Source organism: Anoplopoma fimbria, chromosome 18, assembly GCF_027596085.1.
Source record: "Anoplopoma fimbria isolate UVic2021 breed Golden Eagle Sablefish chromosome 18, Afim_UVic_2022, whole genome shotgun sequence".
NCBI classification, from domain to species: domain Eukaryota; kingdom Metazoa; phylum Chordata; class Actinopteri; order Perciformes; family Anoplopomatidae; genus Anoplopoma; species Anoplopoma fimbria.
In genome coordinates, this window is record NC_072466.1 from 8,509,605 (window position 1) to 8,524,142 (window position 14,538).

General features: G+C 41.6%; 2 protein-coding genes across 4 annotated transcripts; both read left to right on the plus strand.

Moving 5' to 3' along the window:
- The first annotated feature begins 892 nt into the window (after positions 1-892).
- zc3h14 (zinc finger CCCH-type containing 14) lies at positions 893-5,697 on the plus strand. 2 transcript variants are annotated; one of them, XM_054619010.1, is made up of 17 exons: positions 893-1,100; positions 1,241-1,283; positions 1,385-1,499; positions 1,660-1,700; positions 1,842-2,016; positions 2,152-2,473; positions 2,570-2,754; positions 2,989-3,089; positions 3,189-3,344; positions 3,510-3,587; positions 3,787-3,943; positions 4,047-4,243; positions 4,372-4,510; positions 4,620-4,759; positions 4,889-4,971; positions 5,154-5,260; positions 5,463-5,697. In XM_054619010.1, exons 1-17 carry the CDS (start codon positions 1,065-1,067, stop codon positions 5,464-5,466), a joined length of 2,079 nt encoding a protein of 692 aa, XP_054474985.1. In that variant the 5' UTR covers positions 893-1,064; the 3' UTR covers positions 5,467-5,697. The 2 variants fall into 2 exon arrangements, with proteins under 2 accessions (XP_054474985.1, XP_054474986.1); XM_054619011.1 differs by having other exon boundaries at positions 894-1,100; positions 2,573-2,754.
- A 3,415-nt stretch (positions 5,698-9,112) lies between these two features.
- batf (basic leucine zipper transcription factor, ATF-like) lies at positions 9,113-14,460 on the plus strand. Of its 2 annotated transcripts, XM_054619015.1 has the most exons (3): positions 9,113-9,899; positions 10,885-10,989; positions 13,310-14,458. In XM_054619015.1, exons 1-3 carry the CDS (start codon positions 9,837-9,839, stop codon positions 13,514-13,516), a joined length of 375 nt encoding a protein of 124 aa, XP_054474990.1. In that variant the 5' UTR covers positions 9,113-9,836; the 3' UTR covers positions 13,517-14,458. The 2 variants fall into 2 exon arrangements, with proteins under 2 accessions (XP_054474990.1, XP_054474989.1); XM_054619014.1 differs by lacking the exon at positions 9,113-9,899 and having other exon boundaries at positions 9,907-10,989; positions 13,310-14,460.
- Positions 14,461-14,538: the final 78 nt, after the last annotated feature.

Genomic DNA, 14,538 nt, shown 5'->3' on the forward strand with positions numbered 1-14,538 from the left:
GTCTTATATAACGTGATTGTGGGAAAAAAACAAAGTTGATGTTTCTACACATTAAACACTTTGTGTGAACAAAGCAGACAGAGAGAGGCAGAGCAGACGGCCGTGGCTGAGAGTGTGTTAGACGCTCGTCTAGACGCCGAGCAAGATCCTTCCCGTCATTGTTGCTTGGCATTGAGGCGCTGCAAAACAGGAAATAATATCTGAGGAAAACATACAGTTATGAAGATTAGAAAGTCAAAGACACGTGCCGCAAAATCCAGCACTTTAACATCATTTTAAATGAAAGTTTAAACTCTTACACTAACATGAGTCTTTTAACAAAGTTTGTTTCACATACTTTTTCTTTTCTTCACTATAACTTGCTGAAGCAGAAATTTCTTGAAATTGCACGCCCAGAATGTTTTTAGATTGTCCAATATGAGGTCCAACATCTATGATTAATCTGTTAGTTTTACAGAATTAAGACTAATATATATATATTTTTTATTATTAACAATATATATTTTTTTAACTCTGGTTACATTTACATTTGAATGGACAGTCAGAGATTGCAGGTTTATGTTTCTGAATCAGTTTTGATAAATGTTTTATTGGTGTAAGTAGTCAATATGTGGCATATGAGTTCTCATGGAGGAAAAAAAACATCAGTTTGTTCTTTATGGTCTCTTCTGCCATCTTGTGGAAACAGCAATGATTCAATTCCTCCTGCACCCATGGCTCCAGTACAAAGGGGTTTGTAGTTTTATATATTTAACCAGACAGTGTGCAGGAGGTTGATACTTTATTTATCCACACCTTACTGTAATGTCCTATTAATTTACAAATTGGGACGATAGCCATTAAAAATAAAGCTGCTGTTAATACAAAAAAATGTTAGCTCATAGACTGTATAAGAGTAAGAAGCGCGAATGTTGTTTCCCTTGATTTGTCCCTCTTCGGCTACCGTCGTCGGCCACCTGATCATACGTCACAGTTGTTCCTGTTTGTTAGCTGTCTGTTAGCGGTAAAAGCTAGAGCAACAATCGCTTCTTTTATAACTCATTTATTTGAATTAAACCGCAAGAATGGAGATCGGGACAGAGATAAGCAAGAAAATAAGAGTGAGTAACATCGTGTGCTCATTATGACGTATGAAACCGGAGCCGAGGCCTGGTTGAGATTTGAGTACCATATGCGGATGCTAGCTACTGTTAGCATGCTAGCGTACCATCATTTAACTGTCCTGTGTGCTGTGTTTCAGGCGGCTATCAAGGGCAAGCTTCAGGAGCTCGGTGCATATATTGGTAAGTGAATGGGATGCACGCCGGGACAGCTGCTTGATGCTCCAATCAAACATTACATTCAGTCATTTGTGTGTGTTTTTAACTTCTTTTACTGATTTTAGATGAAGAGCTCCCTGACTATATTATGGTGATGGTTGCAAACAAGAAGACCTCTCAACAGATGGCCGATGATCTCTCCCTTTTTCTTGGAAACAACACTTTGAAATTCACAGTGTGGTACGATGAAAGCAGACCTGTTTAATTTAAAATCCACTGTGTTTGTCTTGTAACATGGGAAGGGATCATGAACCTTCACCCTTAACACTTTTCAGGTATTCATCTCAACACTATTACCTGTTCTAGTCTTAACATTGTTTTTGTTTTTTTTGGATTCTAGGCTACAAGGTGTCCTTGAGAAGTTGAGATCTGTTGCAGTCGGTGAGTCAGACTACGTTGAATGCATGCAACCAGCTGAAGAGAAAGCTGTTTTATACCTACTGATTGCACCTAGATTGTAGTTTTAGCAACTCGCACAACGCTCATGTTTTCTTCCTCCGCTTGCCTACATGGTTGTTGCAGAGCCTGCATCCCTAAGTGCACATCCGCTGCAGTCTGACGGCGGCACTGTGGCTGGGAAAAACAGGTCATCTGTAAGTGAGGACAGCAGGGCAGAGGAGCTGAAGGTGCTGACGGTGTCCAGCTCACGCTCCGATAGGACTGAAGCACGCGTGTCCAGTTCCGCTCATGAAAGCAGGTGCTTAATGGAAATCTAGAATTCTCTTTTTGTCCCCATGTGCTGTCATTCAATGTTTCCAGTTCATTTTTCTTAAACAGCACACAGGACGGACCTTGCAAATGTACAAACTTGTATGCCTCTGTCTTTCATCAGGAGAGGCAGCTCGGAGAAGAGTTCCTCTCGACTTACCTCCACTGTTAAGCCCCTCATGGAGCTGCTCCCCTTAGACGCCGTTATTGACATCAAGCCAGAGATGGATGATGACCTCATCGCCGAGGATCCTGTAGAAATTGGAACCAACCATGGTCGAACACGCGGTGCAGCTAGTAGACCCACAGCAGAAATCTACAGACCGGGTCAGAGCAAGTATACATCATTAAGCTCTGCTGAATCGTTTCGACCATCAGAAGGATCCTCTCACTCCAGGCAGCAGGACAGCAGGAGCAGCAGAACCTCCAGAACCGGATCCAGCAGGGTACTGTGATCTGATGAATGTGTCCTAACTGTGGACATAGTGCCAAATGGGTATAGTTGAGGACCCGTAATGATAATAATCTTTGTCTTTGCTCAGCAGGAGGAGTTGTCACGGAAGCGTAAGGCGCCGGTAGCGAGTTCAGTGGTGCGAGTGAACCGAGCAGCAGCAGCAGCAGCAGCAGAAGAAGAAGAAGACAGCGATGACGTGGAAGAGGAGGATACAGGCTACGGAGGCAGAGGCCTTTCCAGTAGAGTGTCCCTCCCCTCCAAACCAGAACGCAAGTCAGTGTAATGTATACATTATTGAATGAAAGGACCTGCAAGGATTGTAATTCAGTGTTAATAACCAAAATGATGTAGCAAATGTGATTTGTCCAAAGTATTCGAGTTCAGACAACAGACCACATTTCTTAAAAGGAACAACAAAAGACATCCAGCACTGACTGATCTTTTAAATAATCAGACAGCTGAAAGACTTTGTTAACTTTAACATTACTCCGGTGTCTATTGTTTCAGGCCTACTCTCCCTCCAGCCAAGCAAGCCAACAGGAATCTGATACTGAAGGCCATCTCTGAAGCTCAAGACTCCATTACCAAAACTACCGCCTACCCCACAGGTATGTTTAATGAGTTGCCATGAAAATGTTGTTAATTAGGTGCAGTCTGTGCATCTTAGTAGTTGCCGTTATCCCTTACATTGACCTTTTTAACCCCAGTACCACAGAGGAAGACTGTTCCTGTTGCACCTCGTACCCGTACGGCCAGCACTGATGAGATGACTGCAGCCATCCAGCTGGTCCAGGAGCACCTCCACAGCCTGACCCCCAGGGTTCAGACCTACACCTCTGCAGAGCTACCTCCTTCCAGAACTGGTATGTGAAGAGAAGAGCTGGTGTAGCATATGGTGTGCGTTTAGCTGAGTACTGCTTAAACAATATTCCACCCAAAGCCAGAATCACAGAGCGCTAAACTAATAAATAAATGTTAAAAAATCCAATTGTACTCCACTGATGACACAACTGATGTTTTCCTCCCAGCTCCAGTGAGATCTTTAGCTTCTCGCCTTCAGCTGGATTTAGCAGAGAGCAGTGATAGAGGAGAGCAGAGTGACTATGGTGAGTCTATTTTGCGTGCCGTTCGTCTTTCGGAAAGTGCTACAATAAAAAGTTCCTCTCACACGTTCCTTTTTTTTCTACTGGGAACATTTAAAACTAGTGACTAACTATAAATATCCCCGTAGATGCCTAATGGATAGTCTTTAGTAATGCATTACACTGATATGTCTGCGTTTGTGATTTTCTTTTTTTTTTCTAGTTGTTGAGGTCACTGAAGGCGGTGATGCAAAGCCATTTGATACCCGCTCCTTCATAGTGAGCCGACCACAGCTGGGAGAGACTTCAACCAGAAGCCAGCTCCGTCCTCAGGTCAAAGGGGAAGTCCCGTCTGCTATACCACGCACTGTCCAGGCCAGGTACACACATACACACACACACACACACACACACACACTGACTACAATGTTATAGGAGTATATTCTCAGCTCTTTTCATTTATACATTTCTATTTTCTACCAGTAAGGAGAGGGGAGACAGCCCCAAGTTCATAGTGACGTTAGATGGGGTACCGAGCCCGCTGGGGAATATCGCAGACTGTGAGATGGAGCTGGAGGAAGTGAGACCGCCCTCAAAGGTCACCGAGGCGACCGTCCCCGTCAACAGGGGTGCCAAAGTCAGCATCCTTCACAGACTTCAAAGACTCGCATCATCAGAAGGTGTGTGTGGTGTTGTCACAGTAAATCTTTACTGCACTAATGATAACTTACTTTCTTTTTAGAACACGTATCTAACACGGTTACAAAGGGCTTCAGTAAAGGTTTTACATTCTGTCATCTTTTGACAGATGATATGATGGAGGTTGAGATGGCGGAAGAGGGCGGTGTGTCTTTAAAGAAACGGAAGGTGACGGAGCGCTGCAAGTTCTGGCCGGTCTGTAAAAGCGGAGACGATTGTTTGTACCATCACCCTACAACACAGTGCAAGTGAGTATTTCTGGTCATAAACTGAAGAAACAGTAATAGAGTTTTTTTTTTTTTTATGGCTCAACACTCACAAAATCATTTTTCATGATTTCTATTTGTTTCTCTAAAGGACTTTTCCCACTTGCAAGTTTGGGGATAAATGCCTTTTTGTGCATCCTAATTGTAAGTACGACGCCAGGTGCTCCAAGCCAGACTGTCCCTTCACTCATGTCAGCCGAAGAAGCACATCTGCTCCTCCGCCCAGGCCAGGTACTCTCTCATTACATCTGTGATTCAGCACAAACTGTACGGACTACTGTGATACAATATTAAGAGTATTTAGATTCACGGAATCAACGTTGAATCTTCACTTCTATCTTGAACTCTTTGTGTTTACAGCAGTGCAGCCAGTGCAATCCACTAGCGTGTGCCGCTTCTTCCCTGAGTGCAAGAAGATGGATTGTCCATTTTATCATCCCAAGGTAAACCATTATAAGGTGTGGATGTGGAGCTCTGATCTGTCATGGTAATTTGAATAAATGTAGGATTTGGTTTTATATGATAGCTGCAATTGTATTTTGCGCTCATGCCTCCGGTCAAGACATTTTGCTCAAACCCTAAGGTGCAGTCTGATTTTTCTAAGTTTTGTTCCTCTCATCTACAGCCTTGTCGCTTCGCGGCACAGTGTAAGCGATCTGGATGTACCTTCTACCACCCGACCACAGCTGTGCCTCCGAGACACGCCCTGAAGTGGACAAAAACGCAGACCAGGTGAGCAGATAGGGATTGCTAAATTCCATATGGTTGAAATGTTTAGCTTGTTGTTAACAGCATTAAATAATGCACGAGGGGATTTCACCCAATAAAACATTTTTTTAAAAGCCATGATTTAAGTAATTTTATCATCTATATCAGACCTTTTGCATCTACTAATTGCTGTCTGTTTGTCTCTCTCTCTCTCTCTCTCTCACAGCTAATAAAGTCCAGGGAGTCTTGACAGAAGTCTGATGACGGTTTACATTTGAAGCTATGGAGGATATTTGCCATCTGTGTCTATTGATTTTCATTATTTTCCTTCTAAAAACTGTTCATTTTAATGTCTTGTTTGGGTTGATTTTTAAAAGAATTGTTTTGTAAGAGTAAAATGTTTTTGCTCTCTCAGAATATTAAATACTCTACAGTGAACTTTACACTTGTGTAATCTTGTCCTTTTATCTTATGATATTGGTATTTGTTTACCACTGATGATCTTCTTTGAAATGTTATAAAGTAGTTACCAAGTCAGGATCGTTGTTGGCTTTTTTGCTTTCTACTCAAAGGATAAGATCAGGTACAAGTCGCATAGGGTAAAGCAGAGAACATGGAACCAAATATTACAATTTCCAGGTAAAGCACAAAAAAAAAAAAAAAAAAAAAAAAAAAAAAAAAAAACGTGGAACTTATTTTCAAGCTGAAAGATTTGATTCACAATTAACATTTAAAAAATAAGTAATTCCTTCATGGTAAACCATGAGATGCAGAAACACACTGATGAAACATTTTCTATTAATATAATGTATGATTGACTGCCTTTATGAAGTCTAGATTTGTGTCCATTCAGATATAATAAGAAGAAGAAGATGGAGGAAGTGGAATAAATAAATATTTTTAGCAATATTCTGAGGGGATAAGAAGAGGTTTGTTAGTCCAAGTTTTTTTTCTACAATGTTTTCTACGTGATTATTGAACAGAGTTGAAGCAGCAAAAATACATTGGTGTAAACTAACATTTAAAAGAAATGATAAACAGTTATGTTGAAATGAAAACTCCAGCTGTGTATTCTGTACAAGGCAGACTGGACAGATAGTTTTGTAGGTTAACTGTAAATGCAAATCATTACATTATATACAGATTAAGATAAAACTCTTATGAGACCTTATCAGTAAACCATGTGATTCAAACAGGCATAATAAGCACATTATCGTCTGGTTATCTGTGATGCTTTACGGCTTTATCAGCCTTCATCTCTGCTGCTGCAGTTTGTATATCCAGCCACCAGAGGCCGCTGCAGCGTGCTGCGTGATGACGTCACATTAGTCAAACTCAAAAGCCCATTGAACGCCTTCATTCCTCGCCGGGCGCGGTGGCGTGCGCCTGTAATCCCAGTTGCTGGGAGGCTGAGTCTGGCGGACCGTTTGAGCTCAGGAGCTCTGAGCTGCAGTGGACTATGCCGATCGGGTGTCCGCACTAAGTTCGGTATCGATATGGTGCTCCTAGGGGAGCCCGGGACCACCAGGTCGTCTAAGGAGGGGTGCACCGGCCCAGGTCGGAAACGGAGCAGGTCAAAGCCCCCGTGCCGCTCAGTAGTGGGATCGCGCCTGTGAATAGACACTGTAGTGCAGCCTGAGTAATACAGCGGAACCCAGTCTTTTTCTCTCCTTTTCACACTTCTGCTTCTACACAGACACTCAAACATTATATATTTACATCACACGGCGGCTTTCTCTTTGTTTCTTTATCTTCTCATTCACATGAAAAACCCTCACAGACCAGCTGTTCTGAGTGTTCAACACTGCCTCCACCTGGAGGACACCTGCAACTACATCACCCACACTGAATCCTTCTCATGAGGTAGGTGACGCTAACAAAGTACTAGAGAAAGATTTTAATCAAACTGTGAATTGAAATATGCTGTGGTCGAAAACACACTGAGTTCCACTGAACAGAGACAGAGATGTGGTCTTTAATAATCAGAATGAAATATCAGGTGTTAGTTTCCAGAAACTGGTGCTTTCAGAAATTTGATCTTAATCTATGACTTTAGGATTTGTCTTCCCACAGGGCAATCTTTTTTTTTGTGACAAAGTTACAGATTATAAAATGGATCATTAGTGTACCAAAAATGCAGCTGACAAGGAAGTCTCTGGACTAACTCGAACATTAGAAATGTTCCTGTCGTAAATCACTTTAAAACAAAAGAACAACCTAAAGTAACCCTAACCACTAAGGGCGGAAATTTGCTGCTCAACAAAGAGACATATTCTTTTGACAAACATGTGACATTGTGGTTGACCAAAGTCAGTGGCAATGTATGGCCATTATTACAACATTAGTTTGCAAAGTAACCAAACTATTTATCCGTAATTTGGTTAAAGTAACTTCATGTCAGCATAATACTTTTACTTTTTACAGACTGGACTTACTACTAACCCATAAATGACCTTTGCTTGGAAGTGAATACTGTGTTCAGTATTGATTAAACTCACAACGTGTGGGCTACCAGTGTTATATTTACGGTCATCGGCGTCTACATGATTCTTCACTTTCCCTCAATAATTTGGTGCTTATTAGAAACCCTCCCACAGTCATTTCCAAAGAAGAGAGGCCACAAATGAGGGCATCTTAGTTTACTATCTAAATAAATGGCCCTTCAGGGGTTTTTCCAAGTAAGCAGGGCCTGAAGAAGAAAGGAGACGGCTGTTGACAGCAGTTGCTAATGTTAATTTAAACGGTACTTATGAGCCATCACCTCTAATACATTTTATTCAGGATTGATGTCGTGTGAAGGAGCGTGTCGGGCTGATAAGCTGCTATCAAGCCTGTTTTTGTGAGGTCTCCCTGCCTCTAAGGGCTCGATTGAGCTCCTGATTTTAAAAAAGGGACAAAAAGCTCTCTTTGTTTTAATAATCTCCAGATGGAATATCTCACAAATGTAACTACAGGTCACTGAAAAACGTCATAATTCAAATAATTTTTTTTTTTTAAAGCATTGTTCTTTACATATTTTGAAATGATCTCAACATTTATGAGATTTTACGGTTTATTAAATGTAGATTCTGAGGAGCTCAAGACTTGTCAGGTCCTTTGCACCTTATGTTAAGCCAAAACCATAGACTTGTTTAGTTTTTCTATATTTGTACATTATTGTCTCTGTGCCCTTTTTTAAGCAGAATTTGACTAATCAGCTTATCTCCCTCTTTCTTTTCTTTTTTACAGTCTCAACTCTTTTGGACAGCGTTAAATGCCAAAGCATTCGAAATGTCTGGCCGTGCCCGAGCTCTTCAAAATTCCTGTGATGGTGGAACATGTTTTTGTGTGGGAGGGCTGTTCTGCCAAGCAAAGCTGTTTTGGTCCTGATTATTTTTTTTATTTATTTATTTTTTTTGCTCACAAGAAAAAATCTTGTCCTTGCATCACCAAATGCTACCTCGTGATGGGGGTAAACAAGAAAACAATACGAGAGACCACATATGCAGCTTTGCATGACTTTTTAACGGCGATGCAACAACATCACCGTGTTCAACGTTCAGCGAATATCTAACCTCCAGTAACTGTGAATTTTCTGGAAGATTCCCCACACGTCTGCACTAATACACAGAGACATTTAGAGTGAAAGATAATCAGGGAACTCTGTGTGGGGTTTTGGGGCGCCCCGAGGCCTCCTCACTGCCTCCTCACTGCCTCACCTTACTGCAGCTGGCGCGTGGCGAGCAAAAGAAGCGTGGTGCACTTCTGGAAATAACCATGAAGTGTGTGTAAATATTCACAACTCAGTCATCCATGTGGAGTTTTAGGATGTGCTGTCCCTTGAGGATTTGGTCGAAACGATATGTGGCTGCTTAAAAAAAAAAAAAAAAAAAAAAAAAAAAGAAAGAGGAAGAGGGAATGCCCATGATGTCTAACACACTTAATCACACGTGATAAAAGGGTTAAACCTAGGTTAATATCTGGTCTGTGAGGAGAATGTTTGTTTATTTTTTTATTTTTTTTATCTGCTTCTAACAAACATTAAGTTCTACATACATTGTTTTTACATAGTCAACTAGTTAAGTCTTTTAAATATGTCTCTGAAACTGGTATTAACCACCCCAAATGTACTTTAATAGTTACTTAACCCCCCCAATATGTTATTTTTCTGGAGTTTACCAGATTACCTTATGTGCTTTAACTTTCCATCAGACACGTGACTTCCAGTCTAATGCAACTTACCCAGATTCTTACCAGAAGCCACATCAGATATAGCTAATTAGGCAGACAGATAGTCTCACAGTGTGTGTGTGTCAGAGAGCGAGAGAGAGAGAGAGAGAGCGAGAGAGAGCGAGAGAGGGGAGAGAGAGAGATAAAGGAAGAGAGCGCGAGCGAGAGAGTGAAAGAGAAGGAGGAGTGACAGAAAGGGAAAGAAAAGAGGGAAGAAAGAGACTCATTAAGCCAAGTTCTTCTCAGCTTTCGTTCTGCTGCAAAGACTCTCTCTCTTTCTCTCTTTTTTTTCTCTCTCTCACACACACACACACACACACACAAAACACACACTAAAAAATACAAAGCAGAAGTGGACAAAGACACACGGTTTCAGTCGCCGCGGTTGGCTATGGCTCAGGGCTCTGACAGCAATGACACAAGTTACAAGTCCCCATCACCTGGAAGCAGGCCGGTAAGTGTGCTCCTCCACGTACTCTATCAGTAATCTACACATGTTAACTTGTTTACGTACTATTTACACTTAACATCCGTAGAGTAGAATACAAATCCTGTGAGTTAAACGCTATGTATTTCTTCTTTAATGTGTGATTGGATGCAGTGTGTGGTGCATATTTAGTGGGCAGCAACACAGCCTTTTTCAAAGAGCCACTAGTTCTGTCTTCGTCGGCTCTTTTCACAGCTTCTCAGAAGTGTTTCACATGCACACATGGGCTGCAAGCATGACTCGCCTCAAGTGTAGGCTTTTTTTTTTCGTGAATTGCTAAAATGTATCACCCGTCCAAGTTGTGGGAATCCTTTGTTTTAGCAAGTCCCTCAAAGTGTGAACGATTGGAGAGCTGTCAGGAACAGGCAGCGTGTTAAACACTGTATTATTGCTGTACCTTTCTCCACACGTGATGCTAGTTACACATGTGCCAGTCTCTTTGCACATTGCTGCTCATTCTCTTGCTCTAGCATTGTGGAAATGAATCATTTAGTTTATCACCTGCAGCATCAGTTTTTTGGAGGTTTTCAGCAATGCTTTAACGGACAATTCAGAAGACGTTAGATAGTGAATTTGGTATCTCTTTGATGTACAACTGACTCAGCATTTGGAAATGGATTAGTTATTACGATACCAAGAAAATCGAGTGTTCAGGACACGAAACAGGGTGTGCGTTAGACCTAACCGATGACTCAGCCTCTCCCCTTCACATTAGGTGTAAAAGTTAAGCCCATCTTTTATCAAACTGTCATTAAAACAGACAACGCCTCCATTTCAAACACAAACCCCCAACCAAGCAACAGCCAGTGACATGATCAGTGTGATCTTCGCTTTCTCAGGTCCAGGAAACCTCTCTCTCTCTCCTTCTCTCTCTCTCTCAGTTTGCCATTTGATGTTTATGTCACCGCACACAAAATTAACTGTCGACATGTGTGTTTTCTTTTTAAATCAGAGCTCCTCGGATGATGCAAAGAAGGTGATGCGGAGAGAGAAGAACCGGATCGCTGCTCAGAAGAGCAGGATGAGGCAAACTCAGAAAGCTGACAGCCTGCACTTGGTGAGACATCTTCTCTCTGCGATATGAAACATACTCATACTCATACTCAAAAAGCAAATTGAACACTGACTTCTACTTCTTGCCACAGAGCAAAAGCACAGAATACATTATGTTGTGTCAGTGTAAAATGACTGTTCTATGATAAAGTATCGCACGCTTTTATTGTACTGCAATGCACATTACACACTGAAGGTTTAGCCGAATGTATCCTTCATACATACTGTACAGAGTAGTGATGTTTGTGCAGCCTTAAGGCTTTACTGCCAACTGATCAATTGATCAACAGCCTCTGGGAATGACTTCTGTACTATATTTACGAAAACGCTACCTGACCATGTGGCGATGTGTCATGGCTTCTGTTGGGCTGCCCACTTGGACGCTGCTCTGTGTGTTTGCAGGAGCTTAAGGAATAAATTAGCACGTGTGGGCAATCACTCCCTTTTTGCAGCAGAATCCAGCGTCAGAGATCGCAGCGCTGAATATGATAACAGGAGGGTGTATCGGGCCGGCGACTTTGTTTGTTGCCCCCATTATTCTTTTTTTAATGCAGCTCATTTTGATTATGATAGCCGTACGCCCCGTGTCCTTTTCAGCTTTCACTTGTTTGATTATCACAAGATTGGTCTTTTATTAAGCTGAAACGTCATACCTATGTGTGCAGCAGGTCTACGAACACAGCTAATGATGCAATTATCTTATGGGTCCTTCATAACCTTCACTAGCTCTGCATGCTGACTACATATCTACTATCTCAGTGACTTCCTGGATCAAGTTCAAGCCGGTTTGATTTGTGTCGTTACTGTACTCTGTCACCATGATGTTTTCAGAGCAGCTGTTTCTGTGAACTCGATCCGATAAACGTAAGAGATGTTGACCTTCTACACTAGTAGATACAGATATTTGAATACATTAGAAACCCCATGTGAAGTGTAAAACATCAATCTCTTTAAAGCCTGTCAGTCACAGAGAGCACAGGGGGGACCACAGAACATACTCTGTGGTTTTTTCTCTCATCGTCTCACTAGATAAACAGGAAGGCGAATTTTCCCTCACTATGACACCGTGGCTTATTTCCTGTTTCTTCAGTAGTATTTTTTTTCTTCTGTGTAAATTGTATATCGTGGGCAGGAGGGGAGAAAAAGGCAGTCACTTCTTGTAAAGCGCCGATATCAGTGGGCTGTATTTGGCTAAGTGACGCAAGTACATGGGGTTTGCCCAGAGGTGCTGTGACAGTAAGGACCCACAGCTCTGTTATGATCTTTCGGCCATGGTGCGATGACCTTTTCATTAACCGAGTGGAAGGTTTTCACCTCTGCTGTTCCCACACCAAATTTTTTTTTTTTTCTCGCATACACAGTTTGATCTACTTTTTTTTATCGCCATGATAGCATGTTTTGGAAAATGTACTTTCATCATCTAACTTTGAAGATTGTGGTGTTTAGTGTGCCACAGGCAGTTTCTGTGTGAATCAGTATTCATAGGGTTGATTTTGAAGGAAAATGCCAAGGATAATTCAAGTACACCTCTGCACAGCAGCCATTTGTACATGCTATGACAAATGGCTGCTGTGAAAAGGGCCTTAGGGTAAACAAATATATATATTTTAGCCTTTTAGCATTTAAAAGTACATTTTAGCCCATTTTACTGCCAACTATTTTCAAAAGACTACAACACTTTTATTTAATCTTGAAAAACATTTTTCCTAGCATGATCAGTCTTCGATTAGTATGTGTGAAAAATATAAAAAAAATGCTTGTGATAGACTGTCCCTCATAATGAACATCATGTCAACAGTACAATGGTGCTTTGACTCAAGGACTAAAGCCAGTATGCTAACATACTTACAAAGGCAATGCCAAGATGCTAATGCTTATCATTCATCGTTTTTAAAAGTTCACCAGCATGATCACGTTTGCTAGTGAACACAAAGTACAGCTGAAGCTGATTGGAAAGGCATCTGTTATACAAATTCAAACTTTGGCCAGATGATGAAAAGTCAGATGATGAACAAAGTAAATATAGGTTATGCAAAAGGGGAGTGTGTACCAAATTTACTGGCACACCATGCTGAAGTTACTGTGGAGAATAGAGGAGACAGACAGACAGATAGACATTGACACCCATTCAGTAAATGCATTTAAATTGATTAATATGTTCAGGGGTATAATATACTTATGGTTAAAACACTAAAATGTGCAAGAAATATACTTGTATGGAAACATGATGTAACACTGCTTTTATGTCATTCACGCACTCAACCTCACAGTTAAACCCCTTGTATCACTAATAAACAAACATTGTGTCCCTCTGTGTTTTGCAGGAGAGTGAAAACCTGGAGAAGGAGAACGCTGCCCTGAGGAAGGAGGTGAAGCAGCTGACGGAGGAGGCCAAGTATCTGTCCTCTGTGCTGAGCAGCCACGAACCTCTGTGCACCGGCCTGGCCCCTCAGACCCCCGACCTCATCTACCCTCCTCATCACGGCAGCTACCACCACCAGCACATCACCGTGCCACACTACCAGCACTGACCTGACCGAGGACCTGCTGCAAAATGATGACTGACCTCAATGGAGAGAGAGACTGACTGGAAATGTGTCTAGAAATGTTAATCATTGTTCTAAAACATGAACATTAACATGACCAGGCCAGTATGTCTGCCAAACAATGACAGTACGGACCCCAAGCTGTAACAAGCAGTGTTCAAAACTATTTATTTTTGCTTGTGCTCATCTCTTTGCTTTCACCTGATTATTATTATTATCAGTTATCTGTATGTGAACTTAGACGGCTCGATAAGTAGAGTTTTCAACCAGCCTATGTTTACATTGGGAGAAAAATGACCAACCTGCTGTATGTTCAGGTGACTCAGGCGGTACAGTGTTTTTGTAAATTTTTAGCGTCATCGAGATCACCTTTTTGTCATCTTGTCATTTATTTACTTTTCTCGTGTTTATGAATGTGTTTCAATGTGTTGATGTAGATCGATAATGCTCAGGAGATTTTGACAGATTTGATTGTGGACAAAGAGAATGTAGAGTCGAGATCCCCCCCCCCAAAAAAAAAAAATGTACCATAAAAGAAACGTCTGTCCAGTGAGGAATGGGCATTCAGTGGGTCTCGACTTGTGTACCGGTGACAATGCTGATGTGGGAGAATACCCAGTAAAATATATATTTATTAAATGTGATGCCTTTCAGGTGATCATTTCTGACCTCCACATGCTTTGTTATTCATTCCTCAGTGCAGTGTTTGTCTTTGTCTGGACTGCAGAGTGTGTAAAGTCTGCACTGGTGTTGATAACAGGGAACACGTGACAATCCATCTTCGTGCTCTGTGTCTCTGATGAGAGAAACCCCTAGGTGGCGCTGTTCACCAGTAGATGCAGTTAAAGCAGCCCACATTAAGCACAACAAAATAAACATACATTCTGCCCTGAGTGGAAAGGAATTTAAGTTTTGTCCTTGAACCCAACTGGGTTTTCATGGCATTCACCTTGTTGTGATCATGCCAAAATTATTACGCAACTGGGCCAAAATAAATAACCTGGAAG

Excerpts from the sequence above, each read along its gene's own strand:
- zc3h14 (XM_054619010.1), top strand. The coding sequence starts at position 1,065 with ATGGAGATCGGGACAGAGATAAGCAAGAAAATAAGA. Across the intron at positions 4,244-4,371 it reads AAGACTCGCATCATCAGAAG|ATGATATGATGGAGGTTGAG; the intron begins GTGTGTGTGGTG and ends ATCTTTTGACAG. Across the intron at positions 4,760-4,888 it reads TGCTCCTCCGCCCAGGCCAG|CAGTGCAGCCAGTGCAATCC; the intron begins GTACTCTCTCAT and ends TTGTGTTTACAG.
- batf (XM_054619014.1), top strand. The coding sequence starts at position 10,744 with ATGATCAGTGTGATCTTCGCTTTCTCAGGTCCAGGAAACCTCTCTCTC. Across the intron at positions 10,990-13,309 it reads AAGCTGACAGCCTGCACTTG|GAGAGTGAAAACCTGGAGAA; the intron begins GTGAGACATCTT and ends TGTGTTTTGCAG.